Genomic DNA, 26433 nt, shown 5'->3' on the forward strand with positions numbered 1-26433 from the left:
TCCGCCAAGGCGGCATCAGGTAAGGCTAAAAGAGTCCGGCCGGCGAGGTGCGCCTGTCCTAGCTAGTCGGGCTGGGGGGGTGTGTGTGTCCCCTCAGCCATGGCGGCTGCTAGCAGGTGAGGCCGGCGGCGGTTCTGGGGCCGCCTGCACGGCTTCCGTTCTGTGCCTGTGCGCGGCGCAGGGATACACCGGCGGGCGGCGGCGGCGCGAGGGCCCGGAGGGCGGGAAGTTCAGTTGGCGCCGCGCGCTGACAGGAGGGGCCGCGCGGGCGGGGGGCAGCGTCGCCGCCGCCACACCGGCCCCTCGGCGGGCCGCGCACCGCTGCTGCGGGTAGGGGGCGGCCGGGCCGGGGCTGCGGGGGCCCCCGGGCGGGCGCGACTTGGGGGGAAGGAAGGGTGAACTCGGGGGTGAGGCGGCGGTGGGGCTCGGGGGGGATCGGGCCGGCCGGCCGCGGCGCTGGGGCTCGGGGCGCTGCCCGCGGTGGCCGCCTGCTTCCCGTCCTGCCGGCGGGAGCTGCGACGCGGCGGCGCCGGCCGCGCCGGTGGCTGTGGCCGCCCCGCTTGCAGACGCGGCCACACGGAGCGTGGGCTCGTAACGGTGGCGTGAACTTCGCTTTCTGCAGCTCGTGTGGCGTCTTTCCGTGGTAGCAGTTGGTGGAAGCTGTGAACAGTGCAGCGGGTACGGAAAACCTGAAGACTGACGTTTCTTGTAACATACCGGTAAAGGCTTTTTAGGGGGAATGTCAAATTGGCCCTGAGGTGTGTTTTCTTGGGGCTTTCTTTTTTTTTTTTTTTCCCAACAATTATTTTCTCGTATGAAACCGAGCAAAGAATCTCAGAAGGATGACACTTCACTGCATTAGTTCTCCTGGTTTAGCTTGCTACTTTCAAATATATGATGCTTGCTAGTCCGTTTTATATATGCTTTTTGGAGGATTGCTCGTACTTCGTGCTATAGTCATACATGAAAAGAATAGGGTACCTTGTTGTGCATACGCTGCTGGTTTGCGTTTGGTTTTTGTTTAGCAAGTTACTGTTCTTTCAGCTTTCTTTGTACGTGTGCACCGAGGTGCACCTGCCATCCTCTCAGCAGTATCGGCAGCCTGTCACAAAAGCCTAGAAACGCTGAACTTGCCTCCTTTTGCGCTGCCCTCCTGCGAGTGCACCTTCTCAGTAATGTCACTATTTCCTCCTTTTTCATGAGGATACAACTATAATTAGTCGGTCCTTGCTTGCTTTAAAATCTAGTCAAAGAATTTCCACATATGTAAGAGAATGCATAATATTTAGGTTTAGATGAGGAGGGGTGACTTTACATGGAAATAGTTTTAAGTTGCTTATGGGATGAAATATTGTGTTGCCCCTGAATCTTTGCAAAGGCTCTGATGGGTAACAAATACCTATTGCACACATAAAAGTAGTATAAGCAAATTTACGCGAACAAGTGATGATTGCCTTTGCCACCCTGTGTAAGCATTAATTTCTTCACTTACGTAGTGTCTTCATCATCCCATTTATGATTACACTGGTTGCTCACCATAAGTAGTTTCCAGTTTTTTATACAGACAACCACATGTTAATGGCACCAAGGTTCTGCTGTAAGTTGGAAAATGTCTCTTGAACAGAAGTAAGAAAAAAAAAATATTATATTGATTTACTTTCATAAACATGTAAAGTGTTGTTTGGATTTGGTTGAGTTATTTTTTTTGTTCTTTTACAGGCAGGATTCCTTATATTTGAAGATGCCACTCTTTGGGAATATTATTGTAATTAAACGGAACGGGACTGATGGAATTAGTTTTCCACTCACTGCAAGTTCTTGTTTATTTGGAAGGTGGGGATTAGTTGAGTACTTGCATAATCAAGATAAAAATATTGATATTTTCCCTGTAATTTTCTTTTAATACTTACTTGCAAAAATAAATGTTTATTTCTTTGTGAATGATGTACAGGGAAGGGAAGCCCATATTGGCCTGGGGTTAATTGTAAGACTAGAAAGCTGAACTTAGTTTTTGTTGTTGCTTTTTGTCTTTTCCTTGCCAGAACTACCTTTGGTTTGTGGTTGGTTTTTTTGTTTGTTTGTTTAACGTTTCTGGCCAAAGCAAATCTGGGGAAGGGATTAAAAGTAATACACGGTTGATGAGCAAGTGATGATATTCTTCTATTTGGAGACAGTTTCCAGATAATTGACTCGAGAAGAGAAGAAAGGTACATTGCTTATATTTGACTATCTTCGTTACATCAGTGCTTATCTCAATTTTTTTTTTAAGTTCTCCAGAAACTCAGTTTGAATATGTGAACCAATATCTAGAATTAATATTAAAAAATAATTAGCACTTATACCAAATAGTTAGAACTTGAACCTTCTCCTCCAATCTAGTCTTGAAACTCGCTTTGACTTACACAATTGAGTAATAGCGGGTTTTGAGCTTGATCCAGCTATTTTACATTAAAGGATAAATTTAATGTTCCTGAACAGTGTATGTGAAGACGTGACTAGATGATCCTAACATAAATTGGCTTCAAATAAAATGTTTTTAGTTCTCTTAAACTAGATCTGTTCAGCACTTTAGTGACTTTGATAGGTAACTCCCCTCACTGTAATTACTCATTCCGGAACCCGATTCCATAGTGAAAGTCTATGGGAAGCAATCCAGTGCCAATAATACTGTACTTTGGCTTCAGCAGAGCTGCCCAGATGTTACTTAATGGTACAAATATGAATTTCTGCCACCTGCATCAGTGAGGTGTCAGGTACTTCAGTGGACAGTACCTCTGGTATGATAGCTGGTGTGTTTGACGCCTAAGACCTATCTCATGTCAAAAAGATTAGAGATTAGCTTAAGAAAAAGCGTACACTTTGAAACACAACTTTCACTTACTGATAACTTCTAAGAAGGTAGAAATAGCTATCCAGGTGAGACCAAAAGTCCATCTGCATGATACTCTTGTCTCTGAGAGCGATCACTAATGAATGCTTAAGAGCATGTGCTGGCATTTTCTAAAAATACCCCACAAGTCTTTGGCGACTTGCAAGCCAGGAAGCGAGTAATCTCAAGCCACCAGACATCTGTCATAGATGCGTCTCTTTTTGCTTGTTGCAAACTGCTTTTTTCAGAATGTGGGTATTTCACATATTTTTTGTGTTAGGGATTCTCTGATGTTGTAGAAGTGTGAGCTTCTGCTATTTTTTGCTGCAGCTGAAAGACTTAGGTAGTTCATTTTCTTCATGTTACCAGATTTAAGGAAGTGTCATGCTGCTGTACAGTTTATTAGCTGAAAAGCTGGGAAATCGCCTAACTCTACAGTAGGCAAATTTTTCTGGTTTTTGTTTGTCTTGTAACTCAAACTGTATTTTCACCCACAGGAGAACAGAATGTGATATTCGCATCCAGTTACCTCAGGTCTCAAAAGAACATTGTAAAATTGAAGTAAATGAGAACAAGGAGGTAAAGACACACATATCACATATTTTAATGATATGTACCTTGTATCATTGCATCTTTTCAGGCTACTGAAATATTTGTTTTATTTTTAGGCAATATTGACTAATTTAAGTACAGTAAATCCTACGCAGCTGAATGGTGGTTGTTTTCAGCAGCCTGTACCTCTGAAACATGGAGATGTGTTAACTATTATTGATCGTTCTTTCAGGTAAGTACCAATGACAAACTGCTGATGTCTCAATCCTAGAATGTGTTCTGTGGGCAAACAATGTGGAGAGCTTTGTGGACACAGGCCTTCATTGCTGGATGAAGATACAGAAAGTGGCTGTAGATAAATGGGAAAAATTAAAACGTCCATTTACCATCTTCAGAAACAGAAGTTAATCTTGTTTACTTTGTATTTTGTACTTTGTGTTAGAGTCTTACAAATCTTCAGGAGGCAGGATTGCTTAAAGATTTTTTTTTTTAATCACTTTTATATTACATTAGGCTAAAGCAATAAAAATAGCGTTGTCTGGAGAGATCATTTTTATCTTGTTATAAGGTTAGTCAGTTTTAGGGCAAAATTTAGAAATATTTTGGTGTAGTTAAAGCCTTTAAAATTTATATGTGTGTATTGTTGGGAGTGGATAACTATTGCTGGGTTGTTTATCTTAATAATGGGATTTTAGTCATGAGCTGTTTGACAAAAAATGGTTGTCTTTTGAAATATTTCTTCCAGATTTGAATATCCTCGGCAGTCAACACCAAGAAAGGGGCGTTCTAGGTCTCCAAAAGATGAAACACTGCAGGTAATTCTGTGGCCGTAGGCTTATGTGTTACAAGTATATAGGTATTAGCAGTGATATTGTATTCTAATTCCTTGTTTTCTTATTAGGAATAATTTTTCAGCCATTGACTGCCCTTCTGTTTGAAAATACAAATGAACTCCTTCAGATAAATGCCTTCTTTTATTAAAAACAAAAATTAATAATTTATTACTTATCAGTTTCTGGTAATAGGTACTTAATAATCTATGATGTTACTAATAAAGTTAAGCTATTAAATATTAATCCTTAGCGTCCTCGAAGAGAGGATGGAAACAGGAAATGCCGAGTGTGAGTGCTGGAAATCCTTGTACTTCAAATGAGGAAGTTTGCCTTGGAGAATAGCATTCTTTTTTTTTTTTTTTTTTTTTAAACAATCTATTGTTGTTCTATGTGCTAGTACACTAACATTGGAATTTATAAATATAAAACTAAGCCTATCTTTTAATAATTTATTGTCATTAGTTGCTTCTTTTGTTCTTGGTAAAGTTTTCTCCCTTCAAGAGCATAGTGTTTGTTTCAGAGTACTGTAGCTGTTGATACATTTTTTTTTTAATGTCATAATTCTCTTATTTAAATTAAAGTCTTCCACTAGGTCTGGTAAGGAAGTAAAATTCAAGTGTGCTTATATGTGTTCATATGCTACAGCTGCTTTTAGAGCTTAATGATGTTAATGATAAAACAAGACTTAAACTCTTGCTATATAGGGCTTCAGATGTGTGTCAGTCAATGTTCTTATAGTCTGAAATATTCTAGGATTTCATTTGAATACTTCTAAGACTTCAGTAAACAATGCATGTGTTTTTCAATGTACAGTTGAAAGCTAAGCTTTAATTATTTGTTGCTCTGCTGTAATATTGTACAAATTTACAGGTTCTTCATGTTCAGCAGGTGGCAGAAATGGAGTTACTACACCAACAAACTCCAGGATCTAAAAGTCTTCATGTGTCAGGTTGGTACCTGTTTTATGGGGGCTTTGTTTTCTTCTTCCCCCTTCACTGTGTTTATTCATAGTGTAAGAGGAAAAACAAGGTTGAAAAGAGCAAAAGAAGTGCATTTTAAGACTTGTCAATCTGAGTACTATACACCTTGCTGTGTCAGCGTACTATCTCATCATACTTAAATGTTGTGATTTACCAAAACGAAGTACTGCTGAGAGAAATCAGTTTAATTGCATCCTGACAAAGGTGCAGTAGCAGCCTGGAATTGGCAAAATCCATACATCTTGCTTCGTGATTTGTGCAAATTCAGTTTATGAAGTTTATAGGCAAGAAGAGAGTTCAGTACACCAGCTTTGCAAATGCAATGCAAATGTCAGTTGAAACTGATATGTGAAATAAATGCCTATTAGATTTAATTCTAAGTGTCATTAAACAAGGATAATGTGGTACATTCACCTTTGTGATTAAAAATTACTTGTAGTTCTCTGCTGACCCAGAATACAGCTAGATCCCTTTTGAGCAAATACTGCATTATCTTATGTATTCTTTCCTAATAAATTGAAATGGGTATAATTTTGGAGACATATAGAAAGGGTTTATTTTGCCGATTAAAATAATCATTTACAATAGCTGTTTCATGTAAACCCAGTAAAATCTTCTAGAGGTACTAAATCTGGGTAGTTATAGATCATAGGCTGGTTAAATGCCCCAAATTCACCTTCCCATCCTTCTTGTCTTAAGTAACGCTAATATCCATGGGGAGATACAAGGTTGGTTAGATGGAGGCTATTTGTCTACAACCAGGTTTGATTTTTGTGACAAAGGTTAGTTCTGGTGCAAAAAAACCCACGCTGTTTCAAAGCATTCCATTTCAACAGGTTGCTGTGAGTGCATCTGTATTGACAGGATTTGGGTAATAGGTTTCCCAACACTGTGCTACGATACAACACCCTCTGCTTTTTGTTGTTCTGTGAATTTTAAGGGAACAACTTGTCAGCTCAGTAAAAAAACTATCCATGTGCTTGTCTGCAGTTGGGTAAAAAGTGTTCACAAAAAGATCTAATTTCCTGTTCTTTCCCATGTCTCTTTTTCTCCCCACTCGCTCCTTTTCCTGGAAGATAATTGTCAGGCTTTTCTTTGTATGTCAGAGTCTCTGCCTTCACCTTTGCTTGGATTAGTTCCCTTCACAATTAAGAAAAATCAACGTTTGTCACCATTTGTTCCATCAGGTATTCATGCTGACATACTGTCGAGAAATAGACCTTGTAGATGTATAGGTATACATAAGGCCTCAGCCTGTGGCTGAAAAAGGCACCTGTTCTCAGATGTACTCTTGTCAGCTTGCCTATACCCCTTGCTCTTGCAAAACACAAAGTGAAGCTTGCTGCCTCAAACTTCCTTGGATGCAGTTTACAGATGGCACACGTGCAGTCACTTGCTATGTCTCATCTGGGAAGCGACGCTGTCCTTTATTGCCTAGCTTTATGCTAAAGAAGCATTGCCACAGTTCAAACAATGTAGCACACCTATGTAAATGCAGGACAAAAACTGGATTGGATTGTGGGAAGCTAATCTATATGGTTCAGTTCTGCGCTCATAGATCTGTATTGTGGCATCCCTGAAAGTTCTGTATGAGCTATTGATTCCAAAGAAAAAAGCATGAAATGCCAAGTGCCTTACCTGAATGAATATGGGATAAATTCCAGATTACAAGGTAAAATTATGTTAAACATACTAATGCTTCTACTTTGAGAGAAATTGTTATTGTTAACAGAGCTTTATTTACAGTACTGGAGCCTGGTCTACTGCCTTGGGAGAGGAAAGGAATGGATTTTTATCTGTGTTTATGGAACTTAGATTTGTAATTCTACAATTTTTAAGTAACTCTGCATCTGTATTACTTTGTTTTGCTTTGCTTGCTTTGTAGGTGATGCTGAGTTTGAAGAAAAAAATGCCAATGAAATTAAACAAAGTACAGAGGAAAATACTTCCAAAGCTTTACCCATCAAACTGCAAACACCCAAATCTTCATGCAGAATACATCAAATCATTACAAAGAAAAATGAAAAGTCTCCCTTCACTAAACTCTATGAGAAACTGAAATATGAGATTCAGGTGAAAAATTTCCTGTACAACAGAAATGCATCTCAAGAAGCTGCAAAAGAAGATGGTAAGAGTGTTCCGCTAGAACCAAGTGCTCAAATTTTATCATCAAGCTGTGTTCATGATCTGGGAAACCTGACTGAAGAAAAAGGAATAGGCAGAAGTGAAAAGATTGAAGAATGCAAAATAAAGCAAAAAGTTAACAGTTTAGAGTTTAATGAGATCTCAGCTGCTGGAAGCGCTACCAATAAGAGTTTTACCAGAAGTCCTCAAACTTCTGTTTCAGAGGAGATATCAAGAGATACTGGTAAAAGTCACTTGCAGGGTCATAAGGAACTAAGTCCAGCAGAGAAACCTAATGGTACTGAAGTTACGAGCAAACCCAGTAAGGAAAATGATGGAAATGCAGCATTTCCACTGGAGCTATGCCCTGTAGAATGCTTGGATCATACAGATACAATTAAAACACACAGCTCTGCAATAGCATTAGATGAACAAGCACAAACAGCTAACATGACTAATGTTTCTGAAGTAGATAAATATCTTCTGTCTACACCAACACCCAGAAGGAAGAGTTCCCAGTCTCATTTCATATCACCTACCAGAGAAACTAGTGGAATGAATCCTGTAAATAATGGTACTCCAACAACTCGACGACGTGTGTCGTCAAAACGTAAGTCTCTTTCAGAAATTTCAGCTGAAACTGAAAGAGAAGATTCAGTGAGCCGAAATGATAGCCTCAAACAACTGCCTTTGGCGGAAGATAAGTGCTTAAAACAAAGACAAAATAGTAAACAACATACACCAGGAAAACCTGTAGAAGGAGTAGTGCTGAAAGAAATTTGTGATCAGGCAAACTCTGTTAACTCAAAAGAGGGACATTCTGAAACTCCTGCCTCTCTTTCTAAATCCAGGAGTCCCAGAAGAAATAACAGACAAAATGACAAATTATCAAACAAAAGTGTCCATTCGGAGACACTAGCTTCCGAAGAGTTAATGTCAGAGCTGGCATCTCCTGCTAGTCAGAAACCTGACTCTGGAAGAAGGAGGAGTAGGTGGAGGACCTCTGTACTGCTAACTGAAAAAGTACTGGAGGCAGATGCCGTTCAAGAACATCATAAGACTGCAGACGGAAAAGACAAGGCAACTGAAGAAGAGCTGGTCACGAAGGAGTATCACCAGAAACAAGATTTGGAAGATGCCAGTGTTATAAGACCTCGTAGATTGCCATCAATGAGAAGGTCTTCTGGAAGTGTTACTGTACTGAAAGACAATGAGGCTGTCTCAGAAGTGAATATTTCTGGCCTGTTGCCTGGAGAAGAATCAGGTAAATGTGTTCAATCCCCTGCCTTGGTTTTGTGTGTGAGAAATTCTCGTAGCATTTTCATGAGAATTTTCTACTTGCATAAAATGTAGAAGGTATCACTGCACTGACATCAGCTCAAAAATATGTATCATGTATTTGACCATAATATCATCATATTTGACCATAAAAATACATGATGATGTGTATATATGTTTTTTCAATTGGATCTATTTTTTCTTTAAGGTATGTTACTTTCTGATATGTTTCCAACTTTAAAATGTACAAGTAAGCACTGTTTTCTATGTGGGTTAAAATGTTGATCTGGATTCTTATATAGAATTATTTTCAATTGTTATTTTTAGGCAAGACAAAAAGGGTATCTCGGAAGAGGAAAAGTGGTGACTTGTTACTTCAGCCTTTAGGAAACAGAAAGAGAGTGTCTTTTGGTGGTCAGCTAAGTCCAGAACTTTTTGATAAAAGTTTGCCTGCCAACTCGCCACTTAAGAAAGGTGCAACTCCTGCCAGACTGAGTTTACCGATGGGAAACTCGCCACGAGCTGTTCTGAAGAAGGCTCAGGGACTGAAGTGCTTTGCAGCCCAGGTAAACTTTAAGACTAATCAACTTGCTAGGACAATTAATGTGAAAAGAATTTATATTTTCTAAGACTTCTAAAAAAATAATTACAAATTAGAAGCAAACCTTGTTGGATGTATGTTGGGAAGTGGAAATTTTAAGTACAAATTAAAAGGGTGTTAGAAATCTGCAAATTTTAATCAGCCTTTTTTTTTTTTTTAACTTCTCCATTGTAAAAAAGGGTTTAGGTTACCTCCTACCTATATCTACCTGTCTATACAGGAGGTGTGTTTTTATTCACATCACACACTATTGCTCATTCTCATGCATTTGCAGGAGTATATTTCTGTATGTTTGTGCTTAGCAGCAGCGTTTACAAGCTCCAGTTTACCATAAATAACGGAAAACAGAACAGTAGGTTTTGGCAGACTGTGCAAGCTACTGCCACGTGGGTTGACTAGAAGCTTGAAAACATTTGCTGTTGATTTAAACCAGTTAAAATCTGCGTAGTTTACTTGATGTGAACAAAAATTTATTCGAGAGTAGAATGATAAATTCAGTTAACTTATTCAATTGAATTTGCATGTATCTTTTGAGACTGTTTTGAAATTTAAAACTTGTAACAAGTTTATTTTCAGAGAATAAAATTTAAGGCCTTTTCAAATGATCTGATGATATTTCACACTACTGTGTTCACGTACCAGAGATGTAAACCAGCATTTGTTGTTTGGCTATGTACTGTAACATTTTATCTTTATGTATTTTTTTTCTACTAGGAACTTTCTGAACATTGGCAGAAAGAAAAAATGTCACCAAAAAATTTGCCAGCCCAAAAGTCCCCAGCTGCCTCATCCCCTGCCTCAGGGAAGGCAACATCTAGATTTACTTCAGGCTCTCCAGAACCTTACACAAAAGGACGTTTCTCTGTTTCTCACATCACAGCACTGTTACCAATTGCAGAAGAGAAGGATGCTGTTGCAGAAGACATGAATACAAAGGAGAAAACTGGTGCCTGGGTGAAAACATCTAAGTGTTCTGACATTAACCAAGATGATAAAACCTTTTTAACAGCTACACCTGAGAAATTAACAAGTGCACAATTTGCTTCGAAGATCACTCCCATGAAGAGCAGAAGTGGAGCTCTAGCAGTTATCAATGCAAAAAGAAGAAGCGGTGCCTCTACTGCCAATTTATTAGGTGTATTTTAGCAGTTAATTTTTAATATTAATTTCAATGCTTTTAAATGTTGTCACAAAACTGAAATAAGCCTATTATTTTGTTATTCAGAGGCTAACAAATGATTGGCATGTCTTCTGACAGTTGTTGGAAACAACTGGAAATTGCAGTGTTACATTCTCTTGTATTCATAAAGCAAATTACTAAAGCATATAAACCCATATATAGAACACAAATTTTAATGTTCAGAATTTGAAAAATGGTAGAATTAAGGTTCTGTGTGCAAGGTTAGTTGCAACAGTGATCCTTCAACTCCTTCCAAGTGCAAGTAGTATTGAACTAAATCAGATTATATCAGTTATATCCACTTTCATTTCAAACAGTGCAGTTTATAGCAATCTAGCTTCAGTTTGTTTTCCTTGTACCTTTTTTATACAGAATTCATAACCATTGTCCATGGACTGGTCTGCACTTAACTGCTGACAATGGTATATAACAGATATAGTTAAACAGGATGATAACTGGGTGTTAATTTGAATATTTTGAAGTTGAATATCTGAATTTGAATGTTGAGCACTGGTTTGAAACAGCTGCATTGGAAACATTATAATAGGGGAGCTCTGGTTCTTAAAACTTTTCTTTGAAGACTCTTACAAATGAAGTGTCTTTGTCATCAGTTTTCATAAGTTAAATAAATGTAACTCTTTGAAAGTCAAATGTAAAGCTTCCCATCAACACCACCATTGACCCAGGAATTTTTATTACGCTCTTTTTTTTTTTTTTTTTGTATTGGAATTTTTAAATTTTGGCCATCGTACAACATACAATGTCCCAATGATGATCTAATCATTATTATTACATGATGAGATAAAATCACAGACCTTTATGATACTTCCTGGTTAATACAGCTGAAAGTGGTATTAGTCTTCTAGGGAAGTGTGTGGCGGGGGTTCAGTGGCTTTGGTTGTTCTATTCATTTTAATAGAAGCAGTGTGCTTCACATATATTAATGACATACCATTTTTCACCACCTCTCTGTAACGTATAAATGTTTTTTAATATTGGTGCATAATTTTCTTCTGCAATATGAAAAGAACATCATGATTCTTAAAAATTTTGGATGTCTACTGTGTTTCCAATACTTTATCAGATAATCTTCTGCTGCCTTGGCATTTTTCTACATATCCTGAACACCCTAGCAATGACAGCTTTAGGACGTTGTTTTTATTTACAGACTTTCCCCAACTTGCACAGCAGTTCTGACAAGAGAATAATATCTTTTTCCTCAGGAATGGCATATTCCCCTTTTTAATCTCTACTAAAAATAATAATTTCTTTTATATGATTGCTGTCTTCTCATAGCCGATTTCTGAAGTAAACAAGGCTGATGTCCTACCAACTTACAGCTTCGTTTATTACACAGCTGTAACTAAATCCCTGGTTTCTGTGCTGTGTATGGAGTGATGTTGTGATAGAGGTAACTTTGGGAATTTTCAGAGTATGTCATAAGCAGTTACATAAAAAGAATTATGGAAAGTCTGTGTTGATTTAAGTGCTGAGAGCAGTATAAATAAATAGCTTACTGACTGAAATTTCTTGGGAAGGTGGTGAAAGAAAAGCTGGATATGTTTCACTTAGCAGCCATTCCTCTAATGTTAAATCTTGGGTCCCACCAAGTTTAATAAAGGATGAGACTGAAAGGCTTCATGGTGAGTTTCTATTAGGAAAATTTTTTTCTTTACAAAAAGCGTGAGAGTGCAGTTGGGTCAGCATTCAGGTCTAGGATCTAACACCTATTTGACACTGTATGAAGCTTTTTGTTGTTTTGATGTGAAAAGCCATACTGGGTACTTGAATGCTTGTGAAACTTCAGCTGAAATTGGGTCTTCCTACAGAAGGCGTTTCACAAAGCGTTTCAGTAAAGGTGTTGTCAGATGATACAACAACCACTTACCTATGCCTGACTGCAGCAAATCCATTAGAATCTTAAAGAAATAACTGTAAACTTCCATTTATACAGCCGAGAATTGAAATGGTTATTTCTCTTTTGCTTTCTAGTTGCAAAATCTTGGGCAGAAGTGGTAAAACTAGGTGTCGTAAGACCACAGTCAAAGACCCGTAAAAAGAGTGTCCGTAAAGGAAGACCCCTGAAGAAGAAAACCCAGTCACCAAAGGTAGTATTTCTCTTTTTTCACATTTCTTTGGGATTTTTGCATAACCACAAAATAGCTTGTGTTTTGCTACAGAAGCTGGAAGCTTTTGAATTTCTAGCATCATGTTAAATGGGTGTTGACGTGTTTGTTACAATTTTTAAGGAAAGTAGATTTTATGTAAAAGGAATCTTTGTTTACTAGCCTTTTTTTCCTTTTTTTTTTTCTGTTAATTTTTTTTATTCTTTCCCTTCTACAGGCTCCAGAAAGAAAAATAAAAGATCATTTTAGTACAGGTCATGCAGAGTCACCTGCTACAATAGTTGTAGGTAGAGCTTATTCTACCACAGTCAGAGCAGCTGGACAGGTCCCTAAAGTTGTAAAAAATCCTATCTTGAAGCCAAACATGAATATGGACGAAAGCTTCACAGGTAAGTTTTTTAAGTCTGTTGCCTACTCTGCCAACTATGTCATTCCTTATCAAAGCATATGCTCATTTCTCTGAATGTAATTTACAGGAATGACTGAAATGTTTCAAACTCCAGAAAATAAGAGTGGGAAAATGTTACCTTTGGCCACTGTTCAGAAGACTGATTTTACACCAACATGTACTGCAGTGGATACTTCTGAACTGCACACTCCTGAAGAATCTGGTATGTTTGTTATTTGAAAAGAAAGGGAATGTTTAGATAAATTTAGGGGTAGCAGTGTGGTGGTGTGTCTACTGCTTGAGACAGTGAGTAGTTTCAGCCTAGGCAGGCAGACTTGATGTATTGCGATGAAGCATCTGGCAACCTATAAAAGAAATAATTGATTTTTATCATGTATTAAAAGACGGTTTTGTAGTTTCAGTTAATTTTTGAGTAGGTGTTATTTGTTGTATTTGGTGTGAAACTAAAACGTCAAAATACTGTTTCAGGCAAATCTTGTGCTGAAGCATGCGTTTTCTTAATCAGTTCTCTGGGTACATATGAATCCAGCGACAAGGGTTTCATGGTAGGGAGATGTTATTATGTAAACTTGCAGAAAAAAGTCTACTTACAATTTTTTTTTAAAAGTGTCAGGTTAGAAAGATTTATATGAAGATGCATCTTTTGCTAATAACCTTGCATGCCAGTCATTGTGTCCCTGTATAAATCACAATTCTTTAAATTAAAATTGTTTTCTTGAGAATTTAGCAAAAATAAGCTATGAAACACCAACAAAGATCAAGAGTAAATCCTTCAATATTTAAAATAATAATGGTTGAAATATATTTTGGTTTATTTCGGATGTGGTAGAAGATAAGCTTAGGGATAACGAACCTTGTTGCAACTTCAGAAGAGAGTTCAGTAAAAAGTCTTTTATTTGAAAGGGACTAGCAGAGTGATCTTTGCCTATGTGAAGATGTCCGTTATCAGCTGCTATTTATACTGTTATTTAGTGCTTTCCTTAAATTAGCGGGCCAGCCTTTAATCTTAGATTCTATACACATCAATCCTTTTGTACATCATGGATGCTTTAAGTCATAATTTAGGGAATATGGGTTGAAAAAAACGGTGTACTTCCTAATTCTGCTGGTCCAGGAATTTGGAAGGACTTGAATATCTTATGGTTAGTTAGGACTTGACACGATAGGGACTACAAAGGCAAGCCATTGTTAGATCCTACAAGCCTTGATTAAAAACACACCAGCAAACATGCCTACTTTAGTTTTAAGATGATGGTTTATGGTGTTAAAATCAACAGAGAGATTGTTTTAAGACTGAGATTATAACTGCAGTTAAGGATAAGGGACTCCTACAGTAAGCCTGTTCCTCCAGCCTGTAGTACTCTTACTTGTTACTGGCCTGCTGGTAGAGACTCATTAACTGCAACTCTCTGAACCTGATGGTCCAACCAGTTCTTTACTCTCAACCAGTTAGCCGTTCATCTAGCCTGTGATGTTCTTGTTTGGGTACCAAAATACTGTGGAGACAGTGTTGAAAACCTTGTTAAAGTTGCATTGCATAATAGGCAGTGCTTTCTTTTCATCCACAAATCTCTTACTTTCTATGATAAAAAGAAGTGGATTGGTCAGGTATGATTTTTCCTCTGGTAAATTGGTGCTGACTGTTCCCAATCACCCTGTTCTTCCTGTGCCCAGAAGTGTGTTTCAAGGACCTGCTCCACTATTTTTCCTGGGACCAAAGTGAGGGTAGACTTTCAATATTCAAATCTTAGTTTTTAGTATATTATTCCAGAAATAGCATTCTGGCATTATAGATTTAATCTGAATTGTGTTTCAGGAAGAAAATACAAATTCCTCTAAATGCTTCCGTGACTTGTTCTGACCAGGCTTTCTTTCATAACCTTTCTTTTGTTTCAATACTTTTTTACTAGCCAAAGGAATGATAGCTGCTTCTATTGAGCAACAGCACAATTATGCTTGTTCTAATGCTCATGCTTACTGCAGTAGGAAATACCAAAAGAAAATGCGTAGTTGGCACTAAACAGCGAAGGATAAGCACTTCGCTTTTTTCAAAGCTTTCCTCTTGATTATCCTTTTCTGCTATCCCAAGCAAGCAGGATACAAAAGAATCCAAGAAGTACAAAAGTCAGTGCCTCTATAAGGACCATAATGAGTATTTGTGAAAAGTGTCATTCCAAGTAGAAGCTACATGCAAACTGTGAGTGTAGGTAGCCAATATTATTGCAGGACCTGTCTCCGTTATTTTTTCAGTGTTCTTGGGAGTCTGGAGAGGTCACAGTCAACTGGAAGCTGGCAAATGTCCCAATTTTCAAGATGGATAGGAAGGAAGACCTTGGTAATTATAGGCCTGCCAGTCTCACTTCAGTGCCTGGTAAAATTGTGGACATGGTTATTCTGGGAGTTCTCAAAAAACACTTGAGAGACAATGCAGTCATTGGTTATAGCCAGCATAGATTCATGAGAGTAAACTCCCACTTAAGCCAAATTAATTTCCTTTTATGACAAGGTCACCCATCTAGTTGACCAAGGGAAGCCAAGAGATGTGATGGTTTGGGATTTTAGTAAAGCTTTTGATACTGCCTGTCACAGTATCCTGAATAAAACATCCAGCACACAGCTAAACAAGCCCATAATATGCTGGGTGAGTAATTGGCTGATGGGTTGAGCTCAAAGAGTTGCAGTACATGGGGTTACATCAGGCTGGCGGCCAGTCACCAGTGGTCGTCCCCCAGGGCTCAATTTTAGGGCTGGTGCTCTTTAATGTGTTTATAAATGAACTGGACACGAGAATTGAGTGTACATTAAGTTTGTTGATGATACTAAACTGGGAGGAACTGTGGACTTCCTTTGGGGTAGACAGGCCTTACAGTGAGATCTCAACAGACGAGAGAGCTGAGCAATCACCAAATGTATGAAATTTAACCAGCAAATGCCAGATTCTCTACCTGGGATGGGCTAATCCTGGTTATACATACAAATGGGGGACAACAGGCTGGAAAGTAGCCCCTTGGAAAGAGATCTGGAGGTTTGTGTTGATGGCAAGAGTCAACAGTGTGCTCTGTCAGCCAAAAGGGCCAACCGTGTCCTGGGATGCATCAAGGGAGGTTGTCCTACTCCGCACCGCACTGGTGTGGCCCCCCTTGACTTCTGTGTGTAGTTTTGGGTGCCTCAGTATACAAAAGACATTGAACCATTGAGAATGTGTCCAGAGAAGAGCAACCAAGACAGTGAAAGGCCTTGAGGGCAAGACTTACAAGGAGGAGCTGAGGTGGCTTGGGTTGTTCAGCTTGGAGAAGAGGAGTCTGAGGGGTGCTCTGGTTGCAGCCTACAACTTCCTTGAGTTGGGGGCAACAGAGGGGAAGGTGTTGATCTCTTCTCTCTGGTGATCAGCGATAGGACATAAGGAAATGGAATATGGGTGTGTTGGGGGAAGTTCAGGTTGGACATTATTAAAAGGCTCTTTCCTGAGAGGGTGGTTGGTCACTGAAACAGGCCCTCCAGGGAAGTGGCCACAGCACCAAGTCTATCAGAGTTCAAGGAGCATCTGGATGACAGATTTAGTATATGGTTTATTTTTAGGTGGTCCTGTGAGGAGCAGGCAGTTGGACTCAATGATCTTTACATGGGTCCCTTCTAACTTGAGATATTTCATGATACAAATTTTACAAATATATCTTGTAATTTTTTCTTCCTTGGTGTCGGAAGGATCAAACATACTTTAATGTGAAAGTTTCTGATTTATGTCTGGTATTGCTTCAAAACAATGGAAATTGCAATAAAAACCTGACACCACTAGAAATCTTAAGGACAACAGAAACCAGGGTTTTTATATCAAATTAATGATATAATTATTAATGATCAAAATTTTTATAGTCAGTTTTTAAAATGTATGCTGTGCTTTGTAGAAGCTAATTACCAACTCAATTGCTGATGTACAAATTTGGTTTGTAGAAGGCTCTGTTTGAATTACTTAGTTATAAAGCAATTAGAATTCTTGGATTTTTTGCTTAATTCTTTTTTCAAATTATGTAAATTACTACTTTTTTTCAGGAGAGATGATGGTGTCACCGTTAAATAGTTCAGATGGTTCAGAACAGAAACAAGATAGTCCAGGCATTTCTAGCTTTCTGAGAGGAGAGTCTCTAAAGTCTATGTCTGATGCAATATCCACAAAAACTGAAAAAAGAAAATCTATGCTGGAAGAAAGTGTTAGTGTGGATAATTTGTCAATAATTCCAGAAAAAGAAGCATCTCGGGTGAAATCAGGAAGTAAAAGGAGGACCTCAAAGCAGAAGCTGAAGCCAATTGAGGCTATGTCAGACATCAAGCAGCTTTTAAGGACCCCAGAGCAAAGTTCTGAACCCATAGAGGCTTTGTCAGGCATCAGGCAGCTCATGGAGACCCCAAAGCGGAAGTTGGAGCCTGTAGAGGCTTTGTCAGGTATCAAGAAGCTCATGAGGTCCCCAAAGCAGAAGTCAGAGCCTGTAGAGGCTTTGTCAGGCATCAGGCAGCTCATGAAGACCCCGAAGCAGAAGTCGGAGCCTGTAGAGGCTTTGTCAGGCATCAGGCAGCTCATGAAGACCCCGAAGCAGAAGTCGGAGCCTGTAGAGGCTTTGTCAGGCATCAGGCAGCTCATGAGGACCCCGAAGCAGAAGTCGGAGCCTGTAGAGGCTTTGTCAGGCATCAGGCAGCTCATGAGGACCCCGAAGCAGAAGTCGGAGCCTGTAGAGGCTTTGTCAGGCATCAGGCAGCTCATGAAGACACCGAAGCAGAAGTCGGAGCCTGTAGAGGCTCTGTCAGGCATCAAGCAGCTCATGAGGACCCCGAAGCAGAAGTCGGAGCCTGTAGAGGCTCTGTCAGGCATCAAGCAGCTCATGAGGACCCCGAAGCAGAAGTCGGAGCCTGTAGAGGCTCTGTCAGGCATCAAGCAGCTCATGAGGACCCCGAAGCAGAAGTCGGAGCCTGTAGAGGCTCTGTCAGGCATCAAGCAGCTCATGAGGACCCCGAAGCAGAAGTCGGAGCCTGTAGAGGCTCTGTCAGGCATCAAGCAGCTCATGAGGACCCCGAAGCAGAAGTCGGAGCCTGTAGAGGCTCTGTCAGGCATCAAGCAGCTCATGAGGACCCCGAAGCAGAAGTCGGAGCCTGTAGAGGCTCTGTCAGGCATCAAGCAGCTCATGAGGACCCCGAAGCAGAAGTCGGAGCCTGTAGAGGCTCTGTCAGGCATCAAGCAGCTCATGAGGACCCCGAAGCAGAAGTCGGAGCCTGTAGAGGCTCTGTCAGGCATCAAGCAGCTCATGAGGACCCCGAAACAAGAGCTGGAGACTGTTACAGATGAAATTACTGATGAAAGGTTGCTGAAGGCACCAGTACAAGAAAGGGGTGCAGTAAAAGATGTGGCAGGTCTTACTTTAATCAAGAAAAGTCCAAAGGTGAAATATCAACCAGTAGAAGACATGATTGGGGTCAGCCGTATTTTCAAGACACCAAAGGAAAAAGTTGAACCTGTAGAAGATATGTTTGGTATTAGCAGATTAGTGAAGACTCCAAGAGAGAAGCATCAACCAGTTGATGATTTTGTGGGTCTCCAAAGGCTTATGGCAGAACCCAGGGGAAGATGTTCTGATTCTGAATTGGACTATGTTGGAGTTACAGAAATGTTTGATATACCAGAGGAAATTAAGGTAAAATACTTTATTTAGCTTTTGGAAGGAATGTATTTAGACTTTAAAGCCTGTGGTTGAAATGGATTCTTTGGCCTCCTAGTATGACATCTTGTATGTTACAGCACTTCAAGTATGTCATGCCCATAACCTCCAGAGGAAGAAATACTTTCTAGAAAAGCACCTCATGTTGAACCTGTAAACCTGTAAAGATGGCAATTTTTTTATTTTTTTTTTTTTCTTGGTAGCTTTGTCCCGGTGAATACTTCCCACTAGAAGACCTAAGTTATTACAAATTTGAATCTTAGCACTTTAGGTTTTTCTGGTCATTTGTTCCTGTTATGTTTAAAGCACCCTTTAAGGTGCTTACAGACTACAATCAGATTCTTTCTCAGCCTTCTTTTTCATAAGCAAGACTTTTTTTTTTTTTTACAGCTGCTTCCTACCCTACAGATTAAATGTTAACCTCTCTTTTTCTTTGCACATCCAAAACTGTTGAGCTTTTGACAAAACGTGTTTCCATATTGTTAGTTGATTGCTCTCTATGCCCCTAAGTCTTTCCTTCATTGCTTCCTGAATGGATGCCTATTTTATAGAGATAGCTCTATCACTGTACATTTGCCTGTGTTAACGGTTTTGGTTTTTTTAAGGAATCCTGTCTAAGTAGTTACTGAGGTTGCTCTGGGCTACCTTTCTGACCTTATAATTCACAGTTCCATCACACTTGCAATTGTAAATTTTATTAATATTTACCCTTATGTTCATTCCCACATCCATAAGTAAAATGCCAAATATCACTGGGCTTAGTACTTGTCAGTGCAGAACTAGGATAAAACACTACAAAACACTCAAAATAATTCAGCTTCAATACCCCAAATTCCTTTTGAGCACTCATTTAGACACTTTTCAGCCAATGTAACTAATACTTTTTTAACTGTGCAGTGTTTGTTATCTCACTTTAAAAACTGCTACAGCAGCTTAAATGGCAAGTATCAAGTTTGGTATATTTGTGTGCTAATTTCAAATACATGGGTGTAGTTATAAAACTAAGTTAATTTCATTTTTAGAGAACAGTATTTGACAATTTTTTTTTCAAATATTACTATGTATTTTTGAATTGGTTGGTTCCATTATTTCTTGTCCTGTCCTGTCAGACATGTATTTATTGATTATTGTTTATTCCCTTAGACCAAGTCAGTAAGTGTTACGGATTCTAGGCAAGAAGATACTGCACCTCTTTGTACTAATTCCAGTCATAAATACGGTAAGTATAAATACTCTTAACTAGAGGAACTACAAATATATAAGGTAAAATATGGCATTATGAAGTTTTCACATGTTCTAAAAATTCTGAAAAATACAGTGTGAAGCATGCATAGCCCATGGAATTTGTGCAGTCATCTCTAATGAACACCAGCTGCTGGGATTCTATTGGTGTATAGAAGTAACAGTATAGTAGTTTGTTGGTGCAGTAATATGGGCATCTCCAAACATACCAGTGTAAAAAAAAAAAACACCATGCTGATGTTAACATCTCAGCTTAAAACTATCTTGCTTTGCAAAGTCTTTCAAGAACATAGCTTAAACCTGCCTACCAAATAAACCAAACATCTTTGGTCAGAAACCTGGCCCTTAATCTAGGACTTGGTTAAAGTCTTAATTTATTTATTTTTAAATTAAGAATATTAAGTGTGATTTATTTGACAAAGATGATTGTTAGGAAAATCAAAACTCACAGATATTACTTTGATCAGACATAGTAATATTTAACTTCTGTTTGTGCTCTTTTCCATGTAAAAACTTTGAACGGGGGGAAAAAAAAACCCAGATGTTTTAGACAATGAAGGAAATATTCCACAAGGTAAAGATTCTCGACAGAAGGAATCAACTCGTGAAGACCAGACCACCCAGATACTAACAAGGGGCAGATCAAGGAAGACAACACATCCTGCTTCAGCAAAGCAGTGTGAAAAGGATTTGAATTTAAAAGAACTGCAAAGTTTGGGGAAAAAGAATACCCAAGAAGAGATGGGAGAGATCAGTAATTCGACTTCAGGAGCAAAAAATGAAGGAAGAAGAACAAGAACAAACAGTCTCATACAAGAAGAAATTGTTTCAAAGCACCCTCTTCAGGAAAAAGTTGTGGTTGTTCAATTTGTGGAATCACATGGAGCTACTCAAGGACCAGGAAGAGGTAAAAGGGAAAACCCGAAGGAGATAAGACATCCAAGTGAGAATCTTGAATCTTGTAGCAAAGATTCTTCAGTGCTACAAAAAGAACCTGATAATATGAAACAGGCATTGCAGGAGTGTAGTATCAATGACACATTATCAACTGAAGATGATCCAGCCATAAAGACAGCAAATGTATCTAGGAACATTCAAAATGAAAGTTGTCAACTGCAAACAGGTTTAATAAAAGGTGAAAACAAATCTAGTGAAGGTGGTGTAGAAGACAGCGAAGAAATGTTTCTGTTGCCTGGGAAGAGGTCTAAAAGAGTAAAAGAAAAAGAAAACACAGAACCAGTGGCTCTACCTAAAAGAGGAAGAGCTAAAAATACTGAAGTTAAACAAGCTTTTTCGGAGGACCTTCATGAGACAGCAAGGAAGCTTCGTAGTGATCTATCAGCGAAGATGATAAAAACAGATGAACAGGCTTTTGACAAAGATACTGAGACTGCTACAGCAGAAGAATCTGAAAATGGAAGTAAACATGAAATAAAGATAACAGGGAAAAGGGTGAAGTCTTTACGCAGTGCTAGAAAACACTCAGTTGAAGTAAAAGCAGATGTTTGTGGGACGGCACTTGAAAATATACAAAATATTCAGAAAAACGAGGAAATTGAAACTGATACTGAGACACAATCGCATGTCAAAAATAAGATTAAAGTATCTCAGGGAGATGAAACAGATAATGCTCAGGAAAGCACAACAGAGGCATCTCAAAGATTAAAGGCAGAGTCACCTGGAGAGATAAACAAAATGCCAGTTACTGCTCTCAACTTGGAAGCAAACAGAAGTGCAGTACAGGGAACAAATAGAACTAGAAACAGGAGAGGCAAAAAAGACTCTTTGGAGAAAAAGGCTGATGAATTTGCCAAAGATGTAAACAACCTAGAAATAATGACTCCCAACTTGAAGTCAGAAATGGAAATGGACAAATCTCTCAAAGATTCTTTGGGCTTTGTTTGTGGCAAGAATACATACCAAGTCATGAAGGATCAGAACAACCCAGCTGCCACATCAGTACCTGCTGCAAACAGTGACAGTCTTGCTCTTAGCCCTGAAAAGCGGACAAGAAATGAACACAGAATACTTGAAGCAAAGCAAACTGAAATCCTGCAAGAGAATCAAGCACAAAAAAATGGAATGGCATGTAGAAGAGGTAGAAGTAGAAAAGTAAATTTTGAACTTGAAGTCAGTTCCAGAGCAGTTGGAGGAAAAAGGAGTTTGCCTGGGAATGACAAAGGAATGACTTACGAAGGTGGTCAACATGAGACTTCAGAAAATCCTTCTTCACAAGTAAGGAAGAGCAGAAGAAAGCAAGTTGATTCCGTTCCACAAATAACTTGTTCTAGGTTTGTGGAAAAACAAACATTAATAATTGCAGATCATAGTAAAGTTGAGGCTTTTGTAAAGGAGCAAGATTCAGCTTTGGAAGCTACTCCCTCTTCAATGGAAGATAATCCACTGAGACGAGGGAAAAGACGAGAGGTTGCTGCAGCATCACAGACATCTAGATCTCTTTCTATCAGAAAAAGACATGGGTTGCTAGAAGGTGATGATAAAAAGATGACTGTGAGAGAAGATCAAAATCCAGCTTTGGGAAATAAAACTTCACAGACAAAAGCAAATGCATCAGCAAGGGGCAAAAGGAAAACAATTGATCCAGCAACAGAGGAAAAACTTTCATCTCTCCGGAGAAAACGTGGCTTGTCAGAAAGTGAGAGTAAAGAGGAGGGTGCTAATGAAGCACAAAATATGTCTTTGGAAAGAGTGTCCTGTGCAAAAGAGAAGCCATTAGGAAGGGGCAGAAGGAAAGAAACTGCTCTGACATCACATACAACTAATTACATTTCTCTTCGAGGAAAACACGGTTTGCCAACAGATAATGGTAGAGTAGAAGTTGCTAAAGAAGGTGTTCCATTAGAAAATTTAAGTTCATCTGTAAAAGAAAATCAACTGAGAACAGGCAGAAGGAATGAAATTGCTCTCTTGTTAGAAGCCTCAAATTGTACTATTCAGGGGAAACAGGACTTATCAAAAGAAAGTGGTAGAAATAATAATTACAGGAAAGCAAAAAATCTGATTTTGGGAAGTTCTGCTTCCCAAGAAAAAAATGATCTGTCAAAAAGGAACTCAAGGCAAGCAACTACTTCGCTGGCTGTTAGTTCCATCTCACTTCGAGGTTTGCCAGAAGGTGGTAAGAATGAAACTCCTGAAGAACAAGAGAATGTACTTTTGGAAGGAGCTCCATGTGCAAGAGAAAATCCATCAAGAGCAGACAGAAAGAAAACAATTTCTTCCAAATCTGAAGAAACTAGTTCTGCTTTTCTCAGGGAAAAACCTGGCTTGCTGGAAGGTAGAGGTCAAAGGAAAATTCTTGAAGATGAAAATACATCTCTAGAAAATAATTCATCCCAGGGAAAAACAAGGCAATTGAGGAATAGAAGGGAAAAGGTAGAATTCAAATCAGAGGCAGCTACTTCTACTTCTGTCTGTAAAGAGGGTGACTTGCCAGAAAACAGTAACACTTTGGAAACTCAAAATGTGTGTTTGACATCCACTGGTTCTGAAAAAAATAATCAGTCTGGAAAAGGAAAAGAGGTTAACCCTATACAACAGGCAACTTCCACCTCTCGCAGAAGAAAGTGTCAGTTGCCAGAAGATGACTTAGCATCCAAAAAACTAAAATCAGGTGAGGCAAGAATTTGCTTTTTATTTTCTAAGTATAGCTAAGTTATGTATAAATACAACAATAATGTGTACAAAATTCTAATATTACTGTGGGCTGCCATGCTTTTAATGTAGATGGAGTAGGTCTTCAGTGTGGCAAGAATACTTTTAAGTAAATAAGGTTTATGTTGTCTTATATAAACAAGGTATTTTTTTCCCTAAGTAGAAGGGACTGGTTTTATGGGATATGACACATACTTGTCCTCTGGGGTATTCAAATGTCTTCATAATCTTCTATAATACAATTTTTTTCCTCAATCAATACCAATAAATCGTAGTTCAGAGTAAATACAGCAGCTAGCTTACATGCAGAAGGTGTTAATGACAGAACATGATAATCACGTGTTTATAGCACCCGTTGTTCATCTTGTATTCTCCTAAATACAGTCCAAGGTCCTGTTTTCCAGATCTCCAGGTTTTGGAGAACCTTTACCTAGTTATCAGCTGTTTTTTGAAGTTGATGTTAGAAGACCCTGAAGCTGTATTTGAGCTAAAAAAGACAGCAAAAGTTGCATGCGTCCCCCACTTCTTCCTTTATTTTCCTTTCCCCAAGCCAATAGAACTCTTGCTGCAGACATCTAGAATATTCCCTGGAATTTTCAGCTTGATATGATGTAACTTAAAAACTACCATTATGCACTTAGAAAGTATTATCAAATAAATGTATGCGAATGGAAATAACAATGATTCTTTAGAGCTACATATTGAGGGATTTCCTGCCAGATTGTGTTAAAAACCTTATTATGATTTGACACATGCCTTTTGTTTAATTTCTCTTTGGCTCTTTCTCTTTTCTATAGCTTGTGCTTATCCTCATACAAGATGCATGTCTCTTTGCCATATATCTATCTTGGTTTATTAAGTTGTCTTGTTTCCCTTTGCACACTTGCTAGTTCCTGCTTCCTGATACAGTTATATTTACTTGCAAATGATTGATCTCTTCTGATGCTTTACTACCTGCCTGGATAGTTTCTTTTCCAGGCAGGTTGTCTTTCCCTGGATCTTAGAGTCTGTTTATATGTCTGATGGTTGGGTTGATGCTTACCTCTTGGAGCAGCTTAACTTTTCTGTGCTATCTAGATGCTTACATAGGTGTCTAGTCATTTCTTTACAGTTAAAAGCCTGACTTTCCAGCTTTATCTGGACCATAAAACAGTTACTATATATTAATTTTTGCAGGATTTTTCTTTGGTGTTGCATATGTTTTAGTTTTACATATCAGTAGAAGGAATTTTAGCTAAAATGGTAGCTAATTGGTTTTTCTGCTCTCATTAATGTTAACCTACTTTCAGAAATAGCTATAAGTCCTTAGGGATCTATCTTAAAGGATATTGGATGTGCAGAAGTATGGGGTTTGTATCTTGTTTGTTGAATTCATAGAAATAAGTTTTGGAATGTAGCTGTTAAGGACATTTCCTTTAAAAATTTAACTGAAGATTGAATTTAGTTTAAAATGTTTGATTTGTGACACAAATTTACCGTTAATTTTTTTGTGTGTACAAATAGAGAATGATGAAGATAGATCGCTACAAACAGGAAAAAGGAACAAAACTAAAGAAGATGTAAAGGTGACTCAGGCTGCTGGAGGCACGGACAGGAAGACAAGATCAAGTGCAAGAACAAGAAAATAGTCTTAACAGTCACAGACTGTTTTTAAATTTTTAAATCAATTCAGTAATTGAAATTCCAGGGTTTTTTGATGTGAACTGATTTGCATTCAGATTTTAAGCTCAGATTTTGTAAAATAAAGAATTATAGTATTATCAAAGTATATTTCGTAACATGTTTACAGATACAGCATAGGTATCTGTTTTAATAGATCTGTCTTATGTGTAGCAGTTCCTAAACTGTGGGGTGCTTGTGCAAAACTGCAAACAAATCTGTTTATCCCCCTTTCTCTTTTAATCAGTACAGCAGTCAGGAAGCCATATTAATTTACTGTCAGTTTAGTCAAGCTATTTTCTGCTTAAATTTTCTGGTGCTTAAGCCTTATTTTTCATTACAGTTCTGTAAATATTATCTTGAAGTATAGATATATTAGCAGAACTATTATATTGACATTTAGATTATTATTTTTTTAAAAAAATAAGTTCATTGTACTGAAAAGTGCAGATTTGTAAGTCATTAAATTTGTAAACTGTCTGGGACTTGTGTGTTTCGTGTTCTTAAGAACAGTTAAGAATGTGTAATTACTACAGTATATTTCAGAGATTCATTCTTTCTAGCCATGTGGCACACTTTTGAAAGTGTTTCATGGCTCTTGCGCAGCACAGGCGCTTCCCTTATAAATATGGCCGGACTGTGCAGCACTTCGTGTGTAAGTGTCAATAAGAGAGACAGGAGTAGTGAGTGAAGTTGTGATGTTGCCCCTTTCACAGAGTTGCAATTAACGTGGAGTAGCTAGTGTGGTTTGGAGACTGTTTTGAGATCAGTGCATGGATAATAGCAGTGTGCATCTGTCTGTAAGACTGGTGGCTTCCTGTTACTGTATTGAATGCAGAAAGGGAGAAGATTAATCTCTGGCATCTAACTTCTGTGCACTCTTAAGGCCAGGTTTAAAAGTCTACATTGTTATGTAGTCTGAGGGGGCTACATGTTTCTACAGAAGGGCAGTTGAATGCTATGTTCAGATGTTCTTGTCAGCAATTTTAGGGAATGACCGTGAAAGGCCCTTTCTTCAGGTGAGTTCATGCTTCTAAAGTCTGTTCTTTTTCTTCAGAATTCAAAACTGATTAAGTAAGGAATTCATTGGATGCTGTCCAGATGTTTAGTGCTCAGATCTAATACGATATTAAGATTTATTTTTTAATTTAGGTGGGGTTGGGTTTTTTAATATGTGGAATGTGCCATGTCCATATCCATATT

General features: G+C 38.5%; 1 protein-coding gene across 7 annotated transcripts; it reads left to right on the top strand.

Annotated features, from left to right (window-relative positions):
• MKI67 (marker of proliferation Ki-67) lies at positions 1–25710 on the top strand. 7 transcript variants are annotated; one of them, XM_056351237.1, is made up of 18 exons: positions 1–19; positions 623–719; positions 1720–1833; positions 3367–3448; positions 3538–3653; positions 4167–4236; positions 5125–5203; positions 7120–8622; positions 8964–9202; positions 9952–10372; positions 12410–12525; positions 12761–12932; positions 13020–13154; positions 17003–17411; positions 17592–18633; positions 19801–19876; positions 20441–23530; positions 25075–25710. In XM_056351237.1, the coding sequence occupies exons 3-18, from the start codon at positions 1742–1744 to the stop codon at positions 25197–25199; spliced, it is 7767 nt and encodes a 2588-aa protein (XP_056207212.1). In that variant the 5' UTR covers positions 1–19; positions 623–719; positions 1720–1741; the 3' UTR covers positions 25200–25710. The 7 variants fall into 7 exon arrangements, with proteins under 7 accessions (XP_056207212.1, XP_056207211.1, XP_056207209.1 ...); XM_056351236.1 differs by having other exon boundaries at positions 2–19; positions 623–758; XM_056351234.1 differs by lacking the exon at positions 1–19 and adding an exon at positions 216–330 and having other exon boundaries at positions 623–758.
• Positions 25711–26433: the final 723 nt, after the last annotated feature.

The sequence above is a fragment of the Falco biarmicus genome, chromosome 9, assembly GCF_023638135.1.
Source record: "Falco biarmicus isolate bFalBia1 chromosome 9, bFalBia1.pri, whole genome shotgun sequence".
In the NCBI taxonomy this organism is placed as follows: domain Eukaryota; kingdom Metazoa; phylum Chordata; class Aves; order Falconiformes; family Falconidae; genus Falco; species Falco biarmicus.

Excerpts from the sequence above, each read along its gene's own strand:
- MKI67 (XM_056351237.1), top strand. The coding sequence starts at position 1,742 with ATGCCACTCTTTGGGAATATTATTGTAATTAAACGGAACGGGACTGAT. Across the intron at positions 3,654-4,166 it reads ATTATTGATCGTTCTTTCAG|ATTTGAATATCCTCGGCAGT; the intron begins GTAAGTACCAAT and ends TATTTCTTCCAG. Across the intron at positions 17,412-17,591 it reads GGTATCAAGAAGCTCATGAG|GACCCCGAAGCAGAAGTCGG; the intron begins GTCCCCAAAGCA and ends GCAGCTCATGAG.